General features: G+C 38.6%; 1 protein-coding gene across 6 annotated transcripts in view; it reads right to left on the reverse strand.

Annotated features, from left to right (window-relative positions):
* GRIP1 (glutamate receptor interacting protein 1) overlaps window positions 1–15,983 on the reverse strand; it is a 349,131-nt gene that overhangs the window by 158,200 nt on the left and 174,948 nt on the right. The window contains exon 1 of one of the 6 annotated variants that reach the window (XM_009671745.2): window positions 5,132–5,328. The exons of the other annotated variants lie outside the window; for them this stretch is intronic. Within the exon in view, the coding sequence (XP_009670040.1) occupies window positions 5,132–5,186 (55 nt within the window). The 5' untranslated portion in view covers window positions 5,187–5,328. Of the gene's footprint in view, window positions 1–5,131; window positions 5,329–15,983 lie in introns of those variants that run through there. 6 annotated transcript variants of the gene reach the window in all.

A 15,983-nucleotide genomic window follows, 5' to 3' on the forward strand; every position in this document is an offset into this window, starting at 1 on the left:
TATAAACAGCAAAAGAATAGTTGGAATTTCTTTTGAAAATAATACACATGCTCACAATTTGCTGTTAACAGTTAGAGTAACCTGATTCTCTGGAACACTGGAAAGTGCGGAATAAGACACTGGATAGCCTCCTTCTGAAGCCCTCAACACCATTTTAATTTTACCCTTTTGAAAAATTTCTGGGTTTGCTCCTGTTTTAGTTGCTTGTGCAGAAAGCAAAATATAGTCTGAATCCAGCTCTCTACTACATTCAGAGTTTATCCTTTGATACTTTAGCCCCTAACAAGTTTTTAGATAGCTGACCATCTTATAAATTGGAGTGTACCATATTGCTTTTCAGGTCTGCTTTATCTCACAGCCTTGGGAACATACTGGGAGCAGAAAAAAATCTGTCTGCAGAAAGGATCTGTATGTGCAGTATGTGATAAATTATCCTGAAGATACACTATAAAGCTTTGACAGGTGAAAGGCAGACTGCTCAGCTCCTTATACTATCCACTGCGTAACAGCAGCTGATGTCTTTATCTGAGAGCTCTTATTCTGTTTCCATTATAATACCATCCAAAATAACTTTACTGATCTGGGTATATTAAAAAATATGCATTCCTGCCTCTAACAAGAAATATATTTTTGTAAGCACCTTTACACAGCAGACAAACGCAGTAGCACAGCTTCCTAACAGACCTGTTCCTGGGACTAATTAAGCAAAAACTTAACTTGTCCATACATACATTAACAGCCAGGGCTTTGTAATGCACTGTTTGTAAGGTAATTTTTTAACCACAAAGTGGTTATTTTAGCTGTAAACCCAACTAGCTTACATATTTCTGCAACTTCTCACTATTACACCACACTGTTATACTTATCATTATTATTATAAAATTTTCAAATTTGATTCACTAGGTAAATTCAATTTAAGTGAGTATCACAGATTCCTTGGTATGCACGGCAACTGCTCAGTGCCCAAAGTGCAACAGAAATAAACTTAGAGGAAAAAATTCCAGTATTTCTCAACTGTACAATGCAACACTCTGCAATTCAAGCAGCTTTATAAAGAGTAGATTTGTGTTTACAACTTCAAATGTGACACTTCCTTATATTTAACTGGTCCAAATATAAGTTAGCATTCTCTGTGAGCCCAGTCTTCTCATAGCAAGTGCCACAGAAATGGCTACTGTTTCAGATTCTTAGTAACAGTTCTTTGGCTTACCTTGCTCTTTTGGGGTGGGAAAGAGATAAAAAATTAACAGAATAGATTAAAAATGAAAAAGCCTCTTCTCAGTGCAAACCTTAGTAGCTGGTAGAGAATATGGTAGAGAAGATACCTTTTCACTTCAGAACTGCTCAGCCACTCTTACTTCAACATTGCTGAAACAACCCATACATATATACCACCCCAAATACATATAGATAACCACAGATAAACAGAGACTAAGCCTGAAATATTTCAGCTCAAATGTAAAAGCATCAGAAATTTATGCATGAAGAAACAGGTAACTACAGCACAAACTCCCACTCACCATAACCATTTTGGCTGATATTAAAAAAACCTGTAACTGAAAAGTATCACAGAAAGAACACATTGTTGCAGAGAAAAGGACATGTGTGTTTGATTCTTGACCAGATAGACAGATTATGATCTAAATTCACATCATACCTCAGCATGTACAAGACAACTGTCTCACAAGGCATCCTTCTTGAAAGTTGCATCATCAAACAAAAAAATTCTTCTCTTCCACAGTTGCTTATTAATAGATAGAAACATGGAGCTTCACGTATGCTTGGTAACATGCTATTTCTTTGTTGAAAATGTACTGACCTCCAAAATAAGGACTCACTCAATTGAGGTACTAAAAAGAGTAATATACCTTAAAGGAACTAATCTTGTAGTATATTAAATCTCTTTCAGGAATAATTATTGTGCGCTTCTTGTTTGCCACATATTTTGCTAGAAGGGAGAGCTGATGCAACGAAAATACAGACAAAGACTTTAATGTACAGCAACCTTAGCAGACACAGCAGCCATTGTATCAAAAGAGCCAATATGGCCTGAAAGGAATGTGCTGGCCAGCTGCAGAGGTGAAGAAGGACCAGGAAGGGAAGCAGTGAAACTAATTCAGTGGAAAATGGTGAGGAAAAGCTCAGGCAGATTTTAAAATGTATAAAGACCGAGTGACTTTGAACTGGAGAGGCTGCATCAAATGGGGGAAATCAGGAGGAGTATTTAGGGAAGCAGGGATGCTGTTGGCCCCCTTCAGAAGTCTGAAAGACTGGTGGTGGCGGCAATGCACACGCACTGAATCAAGAGGTTCTCAGCCTTCAGCGAGGGACCTGATGGGAAAAGGAGATAAAGGGAGGTATGGCTGGAGATGAGAAACTCTGATATATTAAACTAAGACTGGGGCATTGTGGATGTGCCCTTGAACTGGCGGGAGTTTGAGGATATTGGACACGGAAGGAAGTGAAGTGCTCACGTCCACAGACAATATTGAAGTTTAGGGCAAAAGATGTGCAAGTTCACGTGTTTTAACGCAGCAGGTTCTGACTTCAACGCCTAAGGGAAAGAAGAGAAGCAGTGGGCCAGAGAGCAGGTTTTAGAGTGAACGCTGTAGTGCACAAAATTATGTGGTATTTTTGCTTTGAAATACATGGAGAACACTTCAAGATTCTGCTTTCAGAGAAATTTTTTTTTTTTTCAGATAAAAATTTAACTGTGTAACACTCCAAAGAGACAGAGCTCTGCCTTTTGCTTTAAAAGGTTAAGATGAAGCACAAGAAGACGGAAGTGTAATTGTTCTGAAACATAATATTGCCTGAACATCTCTCTGTCGGGAAAAAATGCATTTGGAGAGCCTCCAGACGCCCAGATGAGACATCAGTTTACATCCTTATCTGAAAGGACAAGAAATGAAGTTACAAGCTTAGTTTATCAAGACAGGCAGGAAGAATGACATGCACAAATTAATGAAAACAGAGTTCCACTTTTTGATGTTCAGTTAGCTGCATGTATAACATTTATTAAAAATACAAGACACTAACCAAGTGTGTAGCATACTTATTTCTTTTGACTGTGGAAAGGCCTGAAAGAGAGTAAAGAGATGATTTCTGGGGCCTGCAAAAAGGTGCAGCATTAGTGTAGAAGACCAGACACTAGCAGAGACAGAATTTTGAGGAAAAGGACTCAAAAAAAGGAAAATTACTTTCACAAATGAAAGCACCAAACCCAAAAATCTATGCAATCTACAACAGAAAGGAAGCTACTATCAGATATAGCAAGAGAAGACTGAGGGCCAAGAAACCAGGGCCAAGGAATCGAGGAGTTAGTGGAGACAACAAAGGTTTTACCCAAAATAGTGAAAATTCAGCAACATATGAATTAGGACAGCAACTCAAACCTGGCATGCAGAAGGCTTACAGAAGAATATACAAACATACCTCTAGGGTTTTTTTATGAACTGTTAATAGTAAGACAAGCATAACGCACACTAATTTTAAAAAAAAATCTATAGTTTCATGTCCATGCCTATTGGGAGGGAGTGGGAGGAGCGAGGAGTCCCAAAGGAAGTTATGATTATTTCAAAGGAAAAAAAAAAGAGTTCTGTTGAATGATGGGAGGGTGAAAAAATTAAGATGGCTATGATGTATAAGAATATTGATTATTCCAGAGGAAACTGTACTTAAGGGGAACAACTCTCATCAGTGAGACAGAAAATTGCTGTGCCCAAATCTCTCTTGGACACCAGGAGACAAAAAGGTTACTCCACTCAAAAGCAGTGACAGAAAACACTGACTTTCAATCTGATAAACGTAAAATAAATCTACCAAAATAGAAACCTTTTACACATATGAGAAAAAATAGGCATTACCCAGCATAGATTTGAAAGAGAAGCAAATCTGTAGAGGAAAGGATGGTTAATAAATATTTAATTTCATACTTGTATTAAAGAAGGTGGCCTCATACGGCAATCTAAAAGAATAGGAATATGCATTATATAAGTTTGATTCTGATATTTTTCTCTTTTCCTACTCCTGAGCTCATTGTTTTAGCACCTTATTCTTTCATGCTTCTGCAAAGTAAAATTCTAATCGATTTTGAGCTATAATGCTGAATAATCAAAGATTCAAGCTAGGCTGGTATAAATAGTTTCATTTACATAGGGATGTGTTAACAGCTCCACAGTAATGGCCATTAACTGTTTCCCAGTACCAACACTAAAATATAGAAGCTTCTCATTTGCAAACATACACCGGTGCTATAATGTTGGGAGCTGCCACCAAAAGAACAACAAGCCAAAACCCCAAAACAAACCAAAAAACCTTTTTACAGAGAGAAGGGGAAAAACTATCAGCAAATATTAACACACACTTTTAAAGATAAAGTATTTTTAAAAAACTACATTATGTTCATTTCTGAAGGGGGAAAGTGTCTCATCAAATAGGTTTTTTCATAGCTGCTTTAATAATCAGGACAGGGCTCACAGCAAGATTCAAGTAGTATTTTCAAGTTCTGAGTGATAAAACCAGAGACGACAAAGATTTGCAGTAGCATGAAACACACACTTCTCTAACAGGCAAATTAACTTCCCAAGCGCGACACACTAGTGCAGCCCCGCAAAAACACACGCTGCTATCCGTACTTCATCGCATACAACATTTTTTGGCTCTGGCATCTAAAGCAGGCATAGAAATAGCCTATGAAAGACTATAGATACTATACACAAAACAACAGAAACTCATCCTTGACAGAGGTCTTGTGCAGCACTGTCAGTTGCTCCCAGTAACATAAGGCATGCACTAACCCATTCGAGACTCCTCTGAGCAGTCAGCACAAACGCAAAACAATTACATCCCATAATAACTTTAGCGCTTGACTTAAAACAATCCTCTCTTCAGCAATAAAAAAAAAGAAGAAAGAAAACACAAACCTATCGGATTTTTTCTAACCTGAACACAGCGTGGGACGCTTAAGGATTTTAACCGCAAGAGCCCCCCTACACCTTTCTGTAGCCAGAGGTCTTTGTTGCCTGACGGTAAATTGTAAGGACAGTCGTATTTAAAAGTAAAAGCGGTAGCTGTGTTTATGCAATGCTGCCACAGAGCCACTGAAGGAATAACAAGGAAAGCACGTTACCTTTAGCAAGTCTCCTCAGAATTTGACAACGGCATTTAAAAGAGACAGCTATCATTCTTGCTGCTGCCTGCCTTCCCTGCGAAAGGGTGCTCGGGGCTCTGCTCTGGTGAATGCAGCACAAGCAGACGAATTCCTCGCGCGCATACCACAAGAAAGGTAGCCCCAGTGGGGAGTGACAAAGCTTAATTCCTCTTGGCTGATGCAGAGATCAGCTTCATGTCATCCAGCAAAGCTGTGTCATTCACTACTACTACTACCACCACCACCTGCATGACGAGGTCAATGGCTTAAAAAGCAGTATTTCTTTAAAAGCTACAAAGCATCCAACAGCATAAAACAGACACCGGGATTACAGGGAGCCATTCTACGATCTCTCACATTCCCCCACTGAGCACAGAGCTGTGGTTTCCCCACCAGGCAAAGGGCCGTACATTTCAGCAAACGTAGCGATTTTTTCCTCTCTTTTTCCTCACGCCTTTCATGTGCCTTACAGTTCCCTCTGAATAAATAGGACAAGACACCAGAAATCTTAGCTCTAGGTGAGAAGGAACCCATTTAAAATTAAATACTTTCTAATCAAAGCATATTTAAGATGCAATCTTACAGTAAGAAAAGGCTGACTCTATCATCAGAAAAGCTTTCTGACAATTATAGACAAGTAAATTACAGCAGCTGAAGCAAAGACCACAGCGGGAGGGAGAGAGTAGAAGGAAAGTGATAGATTGTTGTATGTGGGCAGGACCATGAAGCATTTGATCACATCAAAATAAATAAAATGATGCTGTGAAGAAAACATAACAGTGAATCAGGTTTTCTCCCCTCACTAGAGACGCGATTTTATGCATCTTAAAATGTATTTCTTAACTGACCCACGCAAACATTGGGCCATTTGCACTATTTTCTAAGACTTCTTCAGCTCACCAAGTGTCTTATAGTCTCTTATCTCTAGTCACACATCAAATTAACCTGCCTTTAACAATTCATTCAGAAAACAACGAAGTGGAACCCACTGCCTAGCAAGAGCCCCATCCCATCTTCACCAGTCAAAAATTACTAATAGACAAAACTCCACATTGATGCTAAAAAAAGAGTGAACAAACAAAACCAAGTTAAATGAAGTTTGTTAGGTCAAATTTTTGCACAAGAACCAAGAGCTGTGTCAGATAATCTCCTTTAAATCATTACATAGATTACATAATAATTTCTGTAATAATTTCATTACATAATAATTTCTTTGTCAAGACTTCTGCTCCCTTTCGGTGATAAAATATTTAATGTTGTCTTCCTATATTCTATGTTTCATTCACTTGCCCCTGTTTCAAAATTGGTCAGTTTAGTTTATGGCACCTTTTACCCACAAATATAATATTATCATCTAGTGTTAGGGTGTACATTTTTTACTTCAGCAACTTCAACTTAGGAGAAGATAAGGACTTCGCTAATACTTGCAACAGCTTCGTTCTCCCTGCCCAGTCTGCACTGAATCAGCATCGCCTTTCTTAACGTATTCCAATTCACTATTTAGTAATTGTTTTTCTTATTTCTGTCTTACTGGTTATAGCAACAGTCATATTTCAAAGGCAGAGGTGAAACATTCCATCAGCATAATTGCAATTGCCTAGACAGGCCCAGTAGAAATTGATTTTATTTCCCTGTCATTAAAACCAGATAGGGGCGATCGAGTCATCTGTTCTCCAACCTTGTTATCACCTCTTGAAGAATTTCTTGTTCCGAACAGCTGTAAAACCCAGCCAGTGGAAAACCAGATGTGCCTGAAGTGGTGGGCTGATCCCTCCAGCCCCATAACTACACACTCCTGACAAGGGATGGACAGGACATGCAAGGAGGGGGGCACCAAGGCAAGAATGTGGAGGTTTATGCCAGCATAATGCAGCAGTCCAGAAAGAAAATGGAAAATATTGGACTATCACGTGTATATGTGTGGAGGGGGGTGTCATATATTCTTGTCCCACTGTAAAGACGAAATCAAGAAAAGAATAACTGGCTCACTGCCGGTCAACACTGCCACTATGATTTTTGAAGAGAAAACTTGCCATCATTCTTTCTTGCTCAGGTAACAGGAATTGCTCAGGTCCTGTCCTGCTCAGGTAACAGGAATTGACATAAATAATACCAATTAATATCAGCCTGTATCAAATTTCCTTTCTCTCTTTTTTTCCCTGGAAAAGTTGATTCAGAGACAATCACAAGGCTACGACATCAGCACACAGGCCCACTCCACCATGGCTCTTGCAGGCTTAAGGTGCAGAAACTGAACTTGCTGATCCTTTTGTGTGGAATAATATGGATGCTGGATACTAGTCCTTTTTTTCACCTGCCAGATGCCTGCCCTTGATGCCACAAAGCTTGGCAGGCACAGATGGACCTGATTAAGCACCTCTCATTACCTGAGGAGTAGCCAAAACATACTGCTAGATAACAGTTTAGCTGCCTAACATTGGCTCTTTGACGCTTCCTGATCAACAGACACGGAAGACAGCATAGGATCAGCAGCACGTACAACAGGCAGATGGGTCTCAGCTCCTATCTCTTTGGAGACAAACCTTGCGTTACTTGCCAGCTTCAGAGCTGGGTGAGCTTACAGTCTTCCTCCCTCCCCTTCAAAAGGGGGCATTTTCTGGTGAACAGCTCTTCATTCTAGTACTGACTTCTGTCTTTTCTCCTTCAGAGCCCAGTTTTGCACAGCAGAAATCCTCAAGGATGTCAGAGAACTGCAAGAGGCTGTACCTACACCACGAGAAAGAACTGCTGACTGCTTGCCTTTGGGGCCTCACTCCATGCCTTAGGTTGCATCTGCAGCTCAGCTGCCTCAGTAGAGGCATTTAGGCAGCTAGGAGATGGCAAAACATAGAGCTTAGACACAAGAAAAAAATTAAGCCTGTGTTTAAGTACACGCTGCGCCCCAACCTGATTATGTAAAATCGTATAAAACTGTAATAACAATATGGAAACAGTAATGCATATGGGAAAACAGCAGCAGACTTGGGTAAGACAAAGTTTTACTAAGAGAGAAAACACATAGTCCTTGATCCAAAAAGCTTATTCTATTGTTTAATATTGCTTCTAGATTATTGGTATAAATGCTAAATAGCCTCTGAAGCAGAGCAATAGCCACTTCCAACCAAGCCAATACCATTACTGTTGCTTATGCTTCTTTGGACAATTTTTCAATCCTTGTCAAAGGAGGTCATGTGCAAATTTGTCTTATGAAATCTTGCTTGAGAAATTCAAAGACTTCATACTTCAAGTACTTCACTGAAGGGAATGATATATTGTATCTACTGTTTTTTTTTTCTATTTTTTAATAGCTCAGGAAAGACAAACCAGTTATTGGAACAATTTCTAACATATTTACTCATGTCGTTCACGGTTTTACCACCTTCTTGCAGGACAGCAACCGCCAGGATTGCCAGAACTGTTCTTTTCCAAAGTCCTGAGTCTGGAATGAATTTAAGTACATCTTAGATATTCTTAACCGTACAGAATATTTTACCAAATTAAGCATGTTGTGACTATTAAATATCCACTGTTGTCTGAAGTCTCCAAAAGTCAGCCAGGTTTTTCTGAGATACCAGTTATTTAGCCTTGCAGATAGACTTGACTGGTCATTCAGGAGAAAGAAAGGGGGAGGAGGAAGAAAAAAGGAGGAGGAAAAGATGTAGGTTATGTAATATCAAGAGATGCTAGAAATCTTCAGATATACTGAAAGATTACTTATAGTCTATAACATGCCTTAAAATCTTTACTGTTTGCTTTGCTTCCTTATTAATTAACATATCTACAAATTTTACTGTTTTCTCAAGGCATATCTGTAAAAACCTCTTTTTTCATCCTTTTGGACAATAGCTTTAATTTATATCACTTTTATTGCTGCACTCCTTTTCTTTAGCAGTCTGAATGGTTATTTATTAACTCTAAAATATATATAATACATAAATATTTTATCAACTAAGTTTATATTCACAAATATTCAGTAGAAGGTCACTATCTGAAAGAAGCTTATTTCCATATGACAAAACAGACAGTATACGTATCCGATTTCACATCATCTTCTGGTCGATCTCTATCAGATCACACTAGTCAAAAGAATAAAAAAAGTATTGAAAAAAATCTATTAAAATTCCCCACAGGATAGAAAACCTGTGTCATGAACTTTTTAACCTTTAGATAGTGTGGCATTTATAAGCAACCAGGAAACTTCTGTGAAAATACAGTATTCAATGAAAAATATAGCTTTAGCACAATATAAATTTGTGTTTTGGAAAAGTTTTAGTTCACCAAAAATGATGCATTTTCTATCCAGAAAATTTAACTGAAATACACCCTTCTGTTTAACAAGAATATATAACCAGAAGGTAGTTCCTGATCAAAGTCCACTCACACACCACATCATATAATTCCTTTCACACAGTGAGCAGCATCTCAAAACCAGTTAGATTTCCCTCTGTCCTTTTACCTTGGGAAGGCTTTGTCCCTGCGAGCTGCAGCAATGACCCATTAGAATTGTTTTCAGATGTGGCATGCCCGTATTTTCTTTACGGGGTCAAGGCTGCCAGTCACTACCCTGTAGGGAACACACCACAGACTACCCTCACGTTGTGCCTCATTCGATCAAAGAGATACATGCTGAGGAGCTAGTCCCTTTAGGAAGCTAACCCACAGGGCTCAAAGACGACAATAAAGTACTTGAACTGCAGCCTCCTCATGGCAACCAGAAAAACAGATACCAAATGGTTAGTGTGTCAGGAAGACACACTGGTATCAAATGGATCCATCTAGATAAGAAAAGAGAGATAAAATATTTTGAATCCAGAATGCTGAAACTGCAAACCACATGGAATTTCTCTTTTTGCTTTGATATTTGAATATGGAGGAACTCATTGAAAAAAAATAACTGGCAACGCTCTACAGCGTAATGTGCATTCATAGAATTCAGCCAGGTAAATGCAGTGATTTACCATAATGCAACGTAATGCAAATCTGGTGCCTCTATACACAACTGAATAACTCAATGTTATAAGCACTTAAGGAAATAAAAGTGCATAAAAGCCAAAAACATGCTTCCAGAATAGGATCATTACTCTATATACAAGAAAAGTGACTTTTTTGATCTTGGTCCTCCAAATCACATTCAAACACCCACAATTCTCACGTGATCAAAAACACTTTTCCATCTTACCATATCTTGCATTAAGATTTCGCACGACTGAATATTTTATTCCATCACTATGAAAAGATATCGCAAGCACTACCACATTACTTCACAGCATATGAAAAAAGTTAATTGATTTAGTTCTGAAAATAATAAATGCCCTTATGAATACTTCTGTTTTGAAAAGTGAAACATTTAACTATTTTCTTTATATATTCTCATATCGATGAATAACTAGCAAAGTAACAAATTTCAGTCTTAACAGAACAAAATCTTAACATTTTTCATCACAAGGACAGCAGATGTATTCCCACGAAACAGTAGGCTTAGTCAATCACGCATTTTCCAATGGATACTGTTTTATCACAAAGTTTCCACTTTGCTATAGAGAGAGGGAATAAAAAGGAAGCAGTAATAAAGAATCTTATTGTTCCCAAGTACAAAGATTATCAATACAGACAACTTGCCAGTTTCATTTGGAGGATATTTTAATTTATGTTTTTATTAAACCAATAATAGCAGCTATTGCCTAGCTATATTAAGCAGTTTTAGAACACTGTTGGACAATTTTAGGTAGACTGTGCAGCAGAAGGAGTTATAGATCATTAAAAGAAGTAAAAGGTGAGCTGGCTTCAGAGGATCATTCTTGGAGGACATTTCATGTAGAGGGCACGGCATGTTGGAAAGCAAGGTTATATTTATGCTGAGGCTGATAACAGATGATAAGAATAAAGCTGCCAAAACACCACTGCTGTGGCATTATTCGAATATGATAGCTAAACTGCATACGAACAAATTTGTAAAAAATAATTTAAGGGGCTTTCTGGATAGAAAACTCCTACTTTATAAGCTCCCAGCAATGCAAGCGTTTTTGGTTCAGTAAACAATTGGTGGCAAAATCAGTCAGTGTTGCCATATTCTCGGATGTCTTTTTGCTAAAGCATTTTATAATATAGCTAAAGAATCATAGTTTAATTAATTTTAAAAATAGAAGTCTCATTTTACAACATATTTCATAAAATGTATAATGTAGTATTAAAGGTAACAGAACATATACCTTTCCTATAGAAAATAACTCTCCAGTACACACTACCCTCTAGCGTAACGTAGGGAACACCATTCCCTACGTTATCCTTTACAGCAGTCCCATGCAAGAGCTTCACAACAACGCTACATCTTACCAGTCCATATGAATTACTGGCAAAAATTAAAACTGTCCTTTTCAGTAAAACTGTGTTGATACAGAGAGTTTGAGAGATGTCTCTTCACGGAGAAATTATCCTCAAAAGACCTTTGAGATATGTAGCACAGCTCAGACTTTTCATTCCTAACCTCATTTCAATTGCTGGCAAAACAGACTGTTCAGCTTTTCTAAGGCTTTCCTAACCGCAAATCTTTGTTTAAAAATAAAGGACTTAAGGCAATTATAAAATACGAAGACACTGCATGTACTACAAAAATTAGAAACTTTTAGTAGCACAATTATATTCCAGTCTCTCAAAGGTAATTTCAGGTATAACCGCAACTAGCTGAGAATTCAGAACAAAGTCTCTTCAAGAAACTTACAGTCTGTGAACCGCCTCAGCTACACCTTCATTTCTAGTACGTCTGTGTGCCAATGCCTCATCTTCTTGGCTTAGTTTATGATGAAAGAAAAGGGTGCTTTCTTTCAGGAGTGTTACTAGTAATTTGTCCTTCTATCTTCCAAATGGATAATTTGTAAAGCTATAATTTTTCAAAATATAATGAAATAAATCACAACCAAGATAACTTGTGTGCCCTGCAAGCAGAAGAATTAGTAAGACGAATAGGTATCGCAAACTGCGCAGCACTTTCCAATACGACTGTAGACCTTATGGAGAGAAACAACAAATAACAACACCGTTCAATGAACACAATCAACCCACTGTGGGCTCCTGCCAGCAACACGCATATAATTACAGGCTCTGGGATTTAATGTAATCTCAAAACTAAAGGATGACTCTGTCTTACAAGTAGTTTCCACATGCTGCAATACATGTGGACATTAAAGACTCCTGTAATTACAATTTCTATAGAGCTTTGTACTTTATGGAGGCTTTTTCAATTAGCCACAAGGATGACCTTCCTATTGCTACGCCAGTCTTCAAAAAAAAAAAAAAAAAAAAAAAAAAAAGACAGCTAAACATTCCTCAATATTACCATACTGGAAGCAGTGAGAACCTCTTACACTTAGCAGAAAACAGCTGGTTCTGCTCTCATTCAAAAATGAAAAGATTACACTAATGCCACCGAAACTACTTGAAAAAGAACTGCAATAATTATACCTTCCTCTAGCTATATTGCTTTGTTTCCATTCTTTTTATCAACTTATTTAGCAGCCATGAAATTGAAATATCACAGTAGAAAACAGAACGTGTATTTGGAGGGATGAGACTAGAATAAAACATAAGGTCATTTATGTATTACAGGAGACTTTTAGGAATTAACTCAGAAAGTTTTTACAGGCAAGCCTTTATAGTGAAGATACACTGAAAAAGGACAGCCATAAAGACTATAGCTGAAGAGATGCATTACAAAGAAGAGAGGGCGTAAACTCCCGAGCGCAGAGTTTCAGCTGACAATACCTCGTGACCACCATGTCATAAAGCCCTGGCAGTATTGGAAGGGAAATGCTGATTCACTGAGAACAATTATATTTCTACCTGTCTGCAAGGAGACATGGTGGCATTGTAATTCCTTTTCCAAGAGTGAGCGGGTTTCTATACTGAAATTAGGCCACATGCTGGATGTTTGGTTGCTACCTGAGCAACAGCCAGCTCCAGCACTGACCGCTGCACCTTCCCCAGCCACACTGGCTGCCACAGTATTTCATCTGAGAAGATGAATTGGTGTGCCTGTAAAACAAAGATAATGAACAAATCTAGAAAAAGTCATCCAGTATACAGGATAGGGAAAAACAAGCAACAAGGGAAAAGCAGGACTCCAGTTCATCAGTGGGTGCTGACTCTTTTGATTGCAATGTGTTTGTTTGACAGAGCTGAGGGATGCGAGCGTTTCCTTGCTCGCACACCCACGTTATGCTCTAATGCCCAAAGCTGTGTAGCACTGCCCTGGCCCTATCATGGCTACTACGAAATAACAACAGACGTGCAAGGCACTCAGAAGATACCAAACTGGCAGCAACCAGATGGACATTCAGTAATGTTAAGATGAAGCCTGACAATTCCACAAGAAGAACTATGAGACAAGATGCTGGTGATAATGTCAGCTTGTGATATGAATCTTTGCAGTTTCCAGTTTGTTGATTTCTGCAAGATGACATGATCGCTACATTTTGATCTGTTTGTCTGCAACAGACTCTAATAAATGCACCCTGGACTACTGCTGTTTATCTGCCAGAATTTTTTCATTCTGGGGTTCCAAAATTGGCTCCTTTGGAAATTTTACAATCTTCTGAGCACTGACAGTCAGTCACCTTAAAGAAGAATGAAAAGCATCATGGTCTGCAGTCTGATTTAACACAGAGGGAACAGGAAAGACATAGCAGACTTGCGGTCAAGAACGGAATTTTCCTGCCAAGTCAGAAGAAGGTCCTTCTATGCCTCCCCGGATCCCTCTGCAGCATAAACATGCTCTGCTCCCCTAGCATCATCTAGGAGCACTGCTAAACCTTTCCAGTATCTTATTACGGCTGCAGTTGCTGGCATTTTACAAAGTTCATATGATACATTCTGCGGCCTCCTGGGAACGGAGATGTGCAGAGTCAACGTCCTACAGACTGCTCTGGGCTAAGTTTCTATTGCATGACAGCCCATGACTCAATGACCAAGCTATTCTCTCTAGTTTTGTGCTCTGAAGTAAAATTAGGAACAAAAACTTGGCTTTAGTTGGCCTCAAATTTGAAGCCTAACATCCATTGGCAACTTCTGAAACTACACCCCTATTTAAGGAGGCACAATTCTCAAATGTCCATGAAAATACTTTGATGTTACAGCTCAAGGAAGCGTGCCATATTGTTGTACAGTTGTCAACATCATATGACAAAAAGTGGCCAGTATCACTCATGCTCCTCTACAGCCATTAAAACTCAAGCCTTCCTTTTAGGCGATGCTTGAATTTAAAAAATATAACTAAGGCATCTTGGATCACCACTTGAACTATACTTATTTAAAAGCTACTTAAACCTCTCACCTACACTCACAAAAGCAAGCAAGAGCCGAGATTCTGCTGAGACTCACGTCGTATTTCACTGCAGGTACCTACCTCACAGTAGGGACTGCTGCACCACACAGTACACTTTGAACTCAGTCTAGCTCCAGGCTCAGAAATAAAGTGAGTTAGTTTAAATAGAGTCTGTGTTACTACAGCCAGACTCTGGCAGCCAAACTAGAGCTAGCTTGGGTGTCTCCCAATGCTGCACACTGTAAAAGAGCCAGTGTTTGTTACTGAATACCTTTATCATCATAGTTTGTGAAAAGTCACACAATGTAATCTGTGCGAGTGCTGGGAACTTTGCTCATCCAAAGAAACTACTTCTTAAGGCATCCAAATATGGAACCTGAGAACAAAGAGCATAAACCATACCTGCACAGCCAGGGCATATCTCGCAAAATGATGATTCTAAAAAGGATTTAGCTGATCATTAAGGATAAGTAAATGAACAGCAACTGTGGCAAAGGCTTAAATTCAATCATTGCCTGTGTAAGTAGGGGAAGCTGGAGCAGAAGCACAGAGAAGATCTTTTCTATAAGGCTTGTGTAGTAAGACCTATACTAGAACTCAGTATTCAATTCTAGTATCTACATTGGGTTTTTATTTGGTTTGGAATTGTTCTTTTGTTTTTAAAATGTTGAAAAACTGGAGAGGGTGCAGAGAAGAGTACCAGGCGTGACTTGAGCAATAAAAATGCCCTGGGCAGTGAAAGGCTTGGCAAGCATAATATCTTATCAATAAGAAATTTGTGCTGTGACTTCATTGAACAGTGTGCAAAGAACTTCCATAGGAAATAAAAATTTGAGTGCTCGAAAGCTTCTGCATCAAAGTACAAGCCCCCAAAGTGCTCCACATTCCCAAAGTGCCAACATTTCAAGACTGAGCAAACCACTGTGTAGGTGAGTGTGTGTATTTTTATGTACATATGTACCTATCCATACGTACATATGTACCCTATCCCCTTTTTCCAAAAAAGGAGGGCAGGAATCCACAGCCAAAAAATGCAAAAACAAACGTGCAAAGTAGCACAAAGCATATTATTTACATCAAGAGAAGAGAACATCTACTGCATGTTTGATTAGGATAAACTTTACAGTTTCCTGATAGCAAAACATGGTAACAAAACAAATGAAGGAAACGTTCCTAGAAAAGGGGTTGAAGTCTTCGTAATGTAAGTGTTAAAAGCAAAAGCGTGATAACTTCAAGCTTGTTTTAGTACCATTCCTCCACGGATCATTAGTGTTTCAGTGGTGTCCTACTGCTATTCATTATATTTTTAACAGCTCCTTCTAAAATACTCTTCAAAAAAGCTCGAAGCCTGGCCAGTTAACTTTCACATTTGAAAGTCTGTATACGTATTGGTCAGTTTTTATCCTCCTTTTTTCCTCAGAGCAAACCTACACTCTCCTAAGGTAAACATGGCATCTTATACAATAATGATCAGCAACAAACTGCAAGCAGCTAAACACAGAGGCAAAATAATAC

The sequence above is a fragment of the Struthio camelus genome, chromosome 1, assembly GCF_040807025.1.
Source record: "Struthio camelus isolate bStrCam1 chromosome 1, bStrCam1.hap1, whole genome shotgun sequence".
NCBI classification, from domain to species: Eukaryota; Metazoa; Chordata; class Aves; order Struthioniformes; family Struthionidae; genus Struthio; species Struthio camelus.